The following is an 11,731-nucleotide window of genomic DNA, read 5'->3' as shown; positions in this document are numbered from 1 at the left end:
GAAATTGTAACAGCACCTGCACAGTCGGGGCCCAATTTAATTGTTGTCATGGCAGCATTCCTCTGTACAAGAACACAATCAGTCTCATCCAGCAAAAACAGTTGAAAATCTCTAACACTACTTCTCATGTTTGTCTGGGAAATATAGGAGCTGAATGTACAGGTTTGCAGGTAGTTCTGCTTAGCTGTCTCATTTTCAGATATTGTTCCATATATTTTTATTCATCCAAATTTAGAAATTTTTATCCAAAGAAGTATTCAAGAACAGCAAAAAATTCAATACCTGAAGGATGTGTTCTAAGAAAGTGTCAGATTTTTTATTTTATTTTCTGACAGTCTTTTTTGTTGTGGCAAAGCATAAAGATTAGTCTAATCTAAATGATGTAAAGCTGAATAGACAGAAGTATATTTACTGTTCATTCAGGTCAGGAAATTGGAAAATGAAAGAAAAACATTCAAGAAGTTGGAGATCAACTTGGACATCCCAGTTTGTATTTTAGAATTATTTAAGAATTATTTAAGTGTTTCAATTATTATATAACGTGTCATAATTAATAATAATAATTAAAAACAACAACTGGAGTCTAAGAGACTACACTACAGGTTTGCCAAAATCATTATTGTCTGTCAGTGAGTTTGTAATATAAAGTTGAACCAGAGGGTGGCAGTAATGAAACTCAATGATGCCAATTGCCAAAGAAGAAGAAACATTAGCAGAAGCGGAATATGGCTTCCGGGCAGCAATGGGTGTTGGTAGAAATGGTACAAGCTTTTTATGAGGTAATGTTCGTCTTTTTAACCAGTCTATAGAGTATAATTTATGGCATGTACATACAGATTCATGATATTTAATTCACATCTTCCAGTTTAAAATATTTTGGAGCTTTCTAATTTGTTAACTGAGTCGGCCTGAATCTTCGTACCCCGGAAAACATAGAGCAACGCAATAGGATCGGGGGACTACCGTAAGAGCGGGGGGAGGGAATTGTATACCATGCCGTAAGACCTGGGAGAGCAACTAACGTGAGAGCGGGGGGCACAAACAGGTAATACAGCTAAATCTGTGACCCATCATGTTCTGTGATCGCAGGGAGCGATAGAACGCAGGTACGTCTTGAATATCAGCGGGAAGAGTATTTACGTAAACTGCGTAAATACTGATACATCTGGGATTGTAAACTTCACGGCTCCTTTATCACCATCACATTGACGGAGAAAATATAAAGTATTACTTTGTATTTTACTTTGAAAACTGACGGACCATTGCCCTGATTGCCTATGTGCCGTCATTAAAATATGTAAACCAACTGTGGCCGTTTAATAAGTCATTAAGTGATTAAGAAATGATTCTAAGTGCTCTGGTAGTTTTTAACGCGGTTTCTGCCACCTCTTCATGACACACTCTTCATATCACACTTAAAATAAAATGTAATCCTCAAATAGCCAGGATCACACTGGCCTTCATAATCTGTGACCAGTGTGATCCTGGCTATTTGAGGGTTAAATATTAATATAAGTACACACAGTCTGTGAAAAATAGTTGTTTTAAACTTTCACATTATTTACTGGCCTGTACAGTAAGGTCAAAAAGTTATTATTACTATGATCAACTGTCCACTAAAATGGACAAATTAGATAAGGCCTAATTCCTCCACAGCGCCCCCTAGACAGTGATGTGCATTGCCGAATGCAGTGGCCCAAAAAGTGGGTATGCAGCGCATGCAACGCATAGGGGCGCTGCACCAGAGGAGGCGGCCCCCCGATGATGCCTTCGCATACAACTCACCGCGCCCTTACGTTCCTTCACCTCGCCCCTGGCCTAATGGACCGGTGCGGGAACTGCGTAAGATCAGTGACGACAGCGAGTGGGTGGCGTTGCTGGTGCTCTCACGGTCGGCGGAAGTCATGAGGCTGGAACGGAGCTGAGCTGCGAGGGCTGCCAATGCTGCTTGCAGCTTTAATCTCTACTTATCATTTCCGATGTAGCTATTCTTGGTGAAGTGTTTTTGTATTCGTGTCACCGAGAGGCGCAGGGGAGTTAAATAATTACATAAAACTCAGAATTTAATGTGATCTGCTGCTTTCCTTCTTAAAATATATTTACTTGTGAACAAAACAAATTCAAAGGGTACTTAAACCATTCTTGACTGTTTCTACAAAAGTGAGCAACGACCCTGCTATGTCACAGAGATATTTTCAAAATGCATGACTGTGTCTAAACTCCTCAAAATCTTAAGTAAATGTTTCTTTTATATCCCCCAGCTCATTTGGGTTTGCTTTGTGGTGAATAAAATATGTCAGGAAAATATTTATATCAAGATGATCAGCTTCTGGCTGCTATATTGCTTGGAAAGCAGAAAGGACAGACTCGGTTTTCCCAGGCATAGCTTTTCCATTTTGGTTTTATTGTGTTTTACATGGTGGAATCTGCTGTGTGTTGTACATTTGAAATTAAATTAAAAAAAAACCAGAGACTAACTATTAAACATGCACTTTTAAAAAATATGGTAGCTCTTGCTCCATTGTTCAGGATTCTTTGACTTATATATTGTGTTTTCTGAATCCACTGATTTTTAAACTTCAAGTCTTTGAACTGATCATCAGCCTTAAATTAATCTTTGTGCTGGTCTTCCCCAGGCTCCTGCATATCACCTAATTCTGGAGGGCATCTTGATATTATGGATAATCAGACTTTTATTCTCCAAGACCTACAAACTTCACGAGACTTACAAACTGACAGAAAGGGTGAGCATAGCACAGTAAATGCCAGATTACTAAAATTTCTGAAATTGTACACCATCAAACAGTTATTACCTGGATTTCTGTTACAGGAAAAAGAGGACCTGATAGAAGAATGGCAGCCAGATCTTCTTGTCCCTTTAATTTCAAAAGACCATCCTTCCCTTAAATACAACATTGTTTCAGGGTAAAACAATGTTTTATCCTTTTTCTTTCTTCTGTAATTTCACATAATTAGACAAGAAAAAATTCTAATATGTATCAGTCAAGCTAGATTATGTTGCACATTGAATTTAACATTTTTGGCAGTTTCTGATTTGGAAGTACTGTGAATATTTCTGCAGAACCTAGACTTACTAATGTGTACACTTACATCAGTTCTACAATGACTGTAGAACTGGCAGCAGAGAGTGCAGGCTCAAAGACCATAACAGTCATGTCCTTTGAGCTTCCACTTTCCACTGAATGTCCTGAAGGTACACACAAGCCTAGAATTTTCCCAACCTGTAGGATGTGAATTACAGTGATAGGGATGGTGGTGGTTGATTGATAACCAAATGGTTATCAGTGATCCTTCTGAAAGGGCCTTCTATATTAATAGAAGGCCCTTTCTAACATGTAGAGCTACTGCATGTAGAGCAGTAGCTCTACATGCTTCAGGCATATAGAGCCTAAAATAAAGGAGAAGAGACATCCCACATTTTCAGGTCTGAAAAACTCTTGTACTGTGTGCTTGTACTTCAAATTGCCTGTGTCTTATATATATGACTTGTTTTTCATTTTTAGACCACCCAGCCATAAAATCATAGTCAATGGAAAAGAGTGCATTAATTTTGCCTCCTTTAACTTTTTGGGACTCCTTGACAATGAGCGTGTGAAGGTAATTAAAATATTTTTTATTCACTTTTATTAGTTTGGATTTAAAATTAATTAACTGTGATTTCATTTTTAATTGTTTTGTTTGCTAATAACAGGAAAAGGCTTTGATGTCACTAAAAAAATATGGTGTTGGCACATGTGGTCCAAGAGGCTTTTATGGAACATTTGGTAAGTGAATAGTGCTGCTTGTTGTCTTCTGGAGAAGTAACTACACAAATTGAAACTACAAAAATAAATATGCTTAATATTTATTAAGCATGTTTAATGCTTAATAGACATGAAGCATTAAATACGCTTTTTAATCAAAAAACAGTTTTTTGATTAAAAAGTTGTTGCGCTGGGATGAAATGATTTTTCAGTCATATCAAAATAGATACTGCGAAATAGATATTGCATTACTTGTGTGATGCACTTTTTTGCATCACACAAGGTAAGATAAGGTAATTTTATTTATATAGCACAATTTCAGCAACAAAGCAATTCAAAATGCTTACAATGCAATTGAAAGTGCACAAGTCATGGGACCAACAGCCAGATGTTAGCGAAAGCCATGAAGAAGACAACATGAAGTAGTCTTCTTCATAGTTTGTTTTTGTTTTTTTCCGACAATGTGAAACTGGCTCCACCAGAGCTCTCACAGCATCACACAGTTCATAAAACATTGTGCATCTTTGGAACGTGCTGAATCTATCGTTCTTCTGTAAAATCATCAACTGGAGCTTGTTGCTCCAACATAAGATGCTGACGTCTCCTCTGATGGATGATAGATGAGTGCTAGCACCATGGCTGAATTATGAATAATATATTTCATGAAACTGTTTACTTCCATTGCTGCCATTATTTTTTAATGATTAGACAAAAATCTGCACTAGATATAATTTTCCTGAAAAGGACCTGAAGGACCTTCACCACTAGTACAGAAAATACCTTGGTTAGTTAGTCTACAAGATTGAGAGAGCAATTGAGCAAATTCATAAAATATCTTCAAGGCCCATATCTGAGAACTTCACAACTTCTACTCCATAATTAAGCATTGTATTATCTGTATTGATGGGGCATTTTTTATTCCTTCTGAACAAAATTGAAACATTTTCAATTTCTGATCCAAAACTAGGTTCAGCTGTATTTTACATAGACATTTCTGTATATGAACAACACAGCTCATTTTCAGATTAGTGTAAGAATATCTTGATTTACAATGGGTACACTGTCTTATGGTTAGGCTGGCATTATTGACCAATCCTATTTATTTTGTCTCTTTCATACATGTATAGATCTACTTAGCAGTTTTCCTGATCTGATCTACTCGGTGCTTTTCCTTTCACTGCTTCCCTTGTTCTTCCTGTTCCATACTACCCTTTTCTCCAGATGTCCATTTAGAACTGGAGAATCGCCTTGCCAAATTCATGAAAACAGAGGAGGCCATTATCTATTCATATGGCTTTGCAACGATGGCTAGTGCGATTCCGGCCTACTCCAAAAGAGGGGACATGATCTTTGTGTGAGTCATGTTTACTTAATTCCAAGAGACATTTAAAATGTGAATGTGGGTTCCTTATTATTTCGATTTCAACTCTCATATTGTTGGTTTTGTTTTTGGTGTCCAGGGATGAAGCTGCCTGTTTCTCCATCCAGAAAGGCCTTCAGGCATCCCGCAGCTTCATCAAATACTTCAAACACAATGACATGGAGGATCTGGAGAGACTGCTAAAAGAACAAGAGTTAGAGGACCAGAAGGTTAGTACCAGTTTAGGTAGTTTCATTCTAACTTTTAAGTGTCATATTATACTGTCAACTGTCAAATAATTTTATAGCTGCAGATTGTATACCTGTAAACCTGTTTAAGTTAATTTTTTTATTCTGTAGTTTTTTGCCTTCACATTTTTAAAATTGTAATGTTTTTCTTACAGAATCCTCGTAAAGCTCGAGTGACGCGGAAGTTCATTGTGGTTGAGGGAATGTACATCAACACAGCAGATATTTGTCCTCTCCCTGAGCTGGTAAAGTTCACAAGTAATACATTTCAAGTAATATAAACTAAATAAACCCCTAAATGAAACACTGCTTCAGAATTATGGGGAAGGGTCCTTTGGCAGATTCCACAACATTTTTTTCAGTCTTGGTTTGAGAACTATTGCTATTGGTTTGTAAAATGGAAATTATTCTGAGAACAAAACTAGGTCTTGTTGCTCAAAAAACAGAATGCACTATTGGACCTATAGGCCAATAGTGCATTTATAAAAACAGTGTTGTGTGTTTGGTATAGAGGCAGGGTTTAGAAACACTTCTTAATCTGACTCCTGACAAACATTTACTTAGCATTGACATTACTTTTTGCACTGTCTGACAATATGACCAATTTCAGTTGGATTGGCTAACTAAAACAGAAAAAATATAAAAACAAAGCTGTGTGAAGGACCATCTTCTAATTTCAGTTTGATTTGTAAACACTGTTTTAAACAACCTGTGGGGTTTATGAATGCTTTACCATCTCTCTTAGCTGTTTGGTGATATAAGTAGAAACAGAAAGCACTGGAAAAGAGGAGTTACACAAAGCATTTGAACCATAAGTTTAACTACACCATTTAACGATTCAGCTTCAGGATAAGGAGTCTTCATCCATCATTTATAAACATTCTCTCAAAATAAAATGAATTAAAGCTGAAAGCAGCGTTGGAGGCTCTCACAGCTCAGCCCTGCTCTGGCCTTATGGCAACCACGAGATGTCCAGCAACGCCACCCGCTCGCCACCGTTAACGCTCTCACACAGTTCCTGCACCTGTCCAGGAGGCGAAACACATGATGCACATTTACGTGTTCAGCAGTGCTCTGACGATGCACAAAAAATCTGGTGCAGATTGGTTGATGTATTAAGGAGATATAGCTAGTGGGATAATCTAGGGGTGCAGTGGAGTCAAATTACAATTTAATGCTATTGGGCTCTTTAGAGCCCAATAGCTCTAAAGTCAAGGCTTATGCCTTGACTTATGCTTATGATAAGTCAATCATAAGCACCAAACTTATGATTGACCTGCATGTATGATTTAGAGACTATCGTATGCAAATGTCAAGGGATTAGAATTTGCCATGATTTACCATCATGTTGTTGTATTTTATTAAACACAGGTTGAACTCTTAATGAACCATAGGGTGAAAAGAAGAAAAACAGCAGGAAAACGGGTGACTTCTTGTGGAAAGGGGGAAGGGAGTAAGGTGATGTCACCTTTTGACAATGTGAATGTGATGAACTCTGGTCTGTGATGAGTCAAAGAAAGTTTGATGAAGCTGGGAGCTTATGTGGGGAAGTTATTCCATCTTGATGTTTCATAGCATATGGTCAGATTTCAGGCTTGGCCAAGCCCACGTGCTTTGATGTACTAAAAAGATTTTGATAACTATCAACCTTCCATGCCTCAAGACTTTGCTGACTGATTTTGAAGCCTGGATCTCAAAAGCTGTAGGAGGAGTTAATTCACATACAACATGTGTAACAGAGACAAAATGGCGGCCTTCATCCAAAACGGCCGACTTCCTGATGGATTTAGACCAGGGGTCTCAAACTCAAATTACTCGGGCGGGGGGGGGGGCCGCTGGAGGCAGAGTCTGGGTGAGGCTGGGCCGCATAAAGGATTCCACAAAAAACATTTAAAAAATATCTTCAAATGTCATCAACATTTAATTATTTCTCCAATACATGAACTGCAGGCTTTGGCTTTGACAAAGACATGATGAGGGTGTGACAAAATTTAGGGTGCATTCACACTGCAGCCTTAAGTGACCCAATTCCGATTTTTTGTCAAATCGGATTTTTTTTTGCCGGGCCGTTCACACTGCCACACATATGTGACCTGTATGTGTTATGCAGTCTGAATGGGTAAACGACCTGAAAGTGTCCTGCATGCGCAGTAGAGGGCGCAATAGTGTCAGCGTTCTCAGTGTTCTGCCAACCACCATAAAAAGAAGAAGTGCTCAGTGTTTGCGGAAGTAAACATGGAGGCTAACGGTGGAGCTTAGCTTACACATTTGAAGTTGTTGTCCAACCGGAGCAGCATATTAACAACTTAATCCTCATTATAGTCCGTCATAGTTGTTTTTCTTCCCACTTGCGTGTATCTAGACGCAGAATTTGTTGAGTATCAGTGACGTTCAGTTCGGATAAATGTGGCCTGGACGTTAGGTCGCATATGAATCGGATACGTATCGGATATGGGTCACATTCGAAAAGAATCCGACCTGTGCTGTTCAGACTGTCATGAAAAGATCAGGTACAGGTTGCATTACGTCAAAAAAAAATATCTGAATTTGGTCACTTTAGGCTGCAGTGTGAACACACCCTAAATTTATTCCACTTGGCGTCGCGTCTACGTTTTATAGAAGTCTTTAGGCAGCGTCACGTCATTACCGCTTCTATTTGTCAAAACAGCGCAGCGGATGACGAGCAGCCTAGCAGTCGCCTTTCTCTGCGTTTGATTGTGGCATTTGTTTATGATAGAAAGTACCGGAATGGCGACTGCAGGGAAGGGCAACTGGTACCGGACTTTTCTATCATCCGCAACACTATTGTTACAAGCGTAGTGTGCATGAAGTCAGTGTAGCTTAGTCTAGCACTGAATGTCGGCCATGACGAGGAATGGTGGGCCAGACTTCCTTCAGAGGTCCGCTCACCCTGTGGGCCGCACTAATATTATACTTTCACATCACGGTGGGGGCCACGAGACAAAGTTGTGCAGGCCGCAATTGGCCTGCGGGCTGCGAGAATGAGACCTCTGATTTAGAAGATAAAACATAGGGGACAAGGAAAAGCGAACATCCAAAAACTTTTCAGTCACAGAATGAATGTCTTTTCAAAAGGTCTGTAATAATTCACATGACCAGAATAGATGGAAAAATGTACCTCTATGCCTCAAACATTTGCAGCACAGATTGGAATGGTTGGGGAACATGCTCTGGAGATAAACGGGTATAGTAGGATCAATAGAAGAGTTTGAAATTTTGTTCATGTATAGAAATAGAAGTGTATTGAGGAAAGGATCCATTGTAAATCTTGAGCCAACCTAAAGGACTGAATTTCACCTCCAGATCACGTTCCCACAACTTCTTGACAGAGTCAAAGCTTGATGGTTCAGGGCTGAGTAAAGATGCATAGAACTTTGAAATCACATCTTTGGGAGATTTGGTTGAAACCAGAATATTTTCTAAATCCGTCAGTTCCTTACAGAATGCATTGGACCTAAACAATGACTAAATAAAGTGCCGAATTTGAAGGTATTTATAAAAATCTTTTTGAATGATGTTATTGTCCCTTATTTGATTAAATTATTTAATAGAGCCAGAAATCAACAGATCAGAGAAATCAGTCAGACCAGAAGAGGACCAGTTCAATAGACCAATACTTCTAATAGAAGTTGGTAAGTCCGGGTTTAAAGTCGGGGGAGATCGAATTGAGATAAAGTGAGGAATATTCAAGTATTTCCTTATGTCTTGCCACGCTAACAAAGTACTGTAAACTACCATGTTTTTCTTCAATGAATCCAATTGATCTAAATTTTTGATAAAAGGGAGAGAGGGATATTGAGAGGAAAAGTGACAGACTTGCAGAGTCTTAAACAGTCATGACAGAATCTCAAAACCTGAAAGAGCACCAAATTTATCTATGGAACTAAGTACAGCTGGGACTGATTTATTTGGGTTTTTCAGGTATAAAAGGACATCCACAAAAAGAGACATCACATGGTGATCTTCACCTGTCCTAGTTCCAGATATGTCTGAGTTAGATCTAACAGTCTCAGAATGTTTATTTTTATGATCTCTACTATCTGTCTAATTTCCCAGGTCAAGCTCAAGTATAGATACAAGGTGCGGATCTTTTTGGAGGAGAGCATGTCTTTTGGTGTGTTGGGTGAACACGGCAAAGGTGTCACAGAACACTTTGGGGTGAATGTGAGTATATCCGTAACAAAGAAAACAAAATAGCTTAAAAAACTTGTATTGTAATCTTTTTTTTTATTTTGTCAATGTTACCTTTTCAATTACACCAAATCAAAGTGCTTCTTACATTTTCTCATCCACAGTAATCCAAATTGTATTCTTCTTATGAGAAGTAGTAGTCAGTTGTCTTGGTCATAATCCTAAATTTTCCAAGGTTTTTTTATTTATTTTTTTAATTTACCAAAGTACAGGACCAAGGCGAGGAAAATGGCAGCCAAAATCTTTGCAGACCCCACACATCCTGGACACAAAGTGCTAAAACTTTTATTTAAACATTGAACTGTCAGGGCCCAGATCAATGCAATGTTTTAATTCAACTTTCTCTTCCTCTTTTGATCTGTTTGCCAGCCTATAAGAAGACAAAAAACATATTTTTCAAATTTTGTTTCTTTTTATATATTTATATTTCAAATGTTTTTGAGAGCAAAGATGATCCGAGGTAAAATTCCTTGTTTGTATGTACAAACTTGGTAAATAAAACAGATTCTGAAGTAGAATAATAATCTGACCATTTTTCCTCTGCACAGATTGATGACATCGATCTGATCAGCGCTAACATGGAAAATGCTGTGGCCTCCATTGGAGGCTTCTGCTGTGGCCGTTCCTTTGTCATTGATCATCAAGTAAGTGGAATACATGTTTATTGAGGTGCCTGTGGGTCACGTAGGATGAATTGGTATATTTACCTGGACAACAAGGGTAGAAATCGAGTCCTATCTCACAATTTGAGTCTGATTTTTGGTGCGGCGATGTGATTTAAAATTTGAGTCAAAACAAGTATTCATGATAATTTTTGCTTTAATCTATCAATGTGCAAAGAATCCTTATGATCTACCCTGGTCTGCTTTGCAAGGTAGAATGACAAATGGATACATTAAAGTCTCAAATTTATTAAACTTGAAATATCCATTCATTCTTAGATGTAGCTACTCCCTACCTGCATCGCTTCATTTGTTTTAACAAAACAGTCACACAGAGAGCACTACAAGTTTCTGCAGACAACCTCCATCCAGACATTTTATTTTTGACATCAAATTTTTAGTTAGTTTTAGTCTTTTGACTAAAGTGTCATTTAGTTTTAGGCATAATTTTGTCCTTAGAATTGTTTTTCTGTAGTTTCAGTCGACTATCACAACATTTTAGTCGATTAACCTACTGTCAAGTTAGTTGACAAAATAATAGATAGAATTTAAAAACTAAAAAAGAAAAATACATATATATATATTTTAGTGGATATAAAGCGTCTAAACACCCCAGTTCAATTGCCAGGTTTTCGTGATGTAAAACACTTGGTAACGCGTTACTGACGTCGGACCACTTTTTTCAGTAAGGAGTAATCTAACGCGTTGCTATTTCAAATCCATTAGTCAGACTACAGTTACTTAATGAAATCACTTTGCGTTACTGTGCGTTACTATTTTACTTAGTTATTTCTTCTGCGCCTCTTGGGGAGTGATCGCTGTTTCTATGCGAAAGTATCAGCAGCAACAGAAATGTAAACAATGGAGGGAAGAGGGAGATGCGCATTTGTTGCTGGAAAAACAGGAACTATTTTGAGTTTCGCTCGTCAAGTCCGATTATTATAAGCAGCTTTGGGTTTGTTTTTTTTAAAGTCACTTGCAAATTTAATGAGTCGCGGGTTGCACTTTTTAGGCTTGGAAGTAAGCAGACATAAACCCCAGAATTTGTCTGACATCCAGTTAGTTTCAGTCAGACTCTGCCTGACCATCATTTCCCGGATGATCCATCGCGTTGCATCTTTGTTAATGTTAAGTTAATATATTACCTGTGAATTACATCGAGCTCTGCATTGCGCTCCAGAAAACATCGAGACTAATATGAACAGCGCAGTAAACATGAAAACAGCCACGAATGAACGAGTCCGTAAAGTTGTGCAACTAAATGCCATTATAATTATTAATATTAAGATAAGTGTCACAAATCTGTGCAGCGGGACAACTGAGCTGTGGAGCTGCAGGAGGAGCTCTGTGAGCTGGGCTGTGACACCAAACGCAGGGCCGTAAAGCACAACCTGGACCCTGGGGCGGCGGACAGGGGGGTCTAAAATCCTATTTATAGTTTTCCAGACAATACTGGAACACACAAATTACAAAAGTTATTTTTGT

The 11,731-nt window shown here is 38.3% G+C and overlaps 1 protein-coding gene across 1 annotated transcript; it reads left to right on the top strand.

Moving 5' to 3' along the window:
- The first annotated feature begins 672 nt into the window (after positions 1-672).
- On the top strand, positions 673-10,267 carry LOC103131963 (serine palmitoyltransferase 1-like). Its single transcript, XM_007543706.2, has 10 exons — positions 673-779; positions 2,637-2,744; positions 2,831-2,925; positions 3,525-3,618; positions 3,713-3,785; positions 4,986-5,118; positions 5,225-5,354; positions 5,528-5,617; positions 9,450-9,557; positions 10,133-10,267. Exons 1-10 carry the CDS (start codon positions 726-728, stop codon positions 10,250-10,252), a joined length of 1,005 nt encoding a protein of 334 aa, XP_007543768.1. The 5' UTR covers positions 673-725; the 3' UTR covers positions 10,253-10,267.
- The last annotated feature ends 1,464 nt before the right edge of the window (positions 10,268-11,731 follow it).

The sequence above is a fragment of the Poecilia formosa genome, unplaced genomic scaffold, assembly GCF_000485575.1.
Source record: "Poecilia formosa unplaced genomic scaffold, Poecilia_formosa-5.1.2 Scaffold883, whole genome shotgun sequence".
NCBI lineage: Eukaryota > Metazoa > Chordata > Actinopteri > Cyprinodontiformes > Poeciliidae > Poecilia > Poecilia formosa.
Note: the sequence above shows the minus strand (reverse complement) of the source record. Positions and strands in the feature narration are given on the sequence as shown.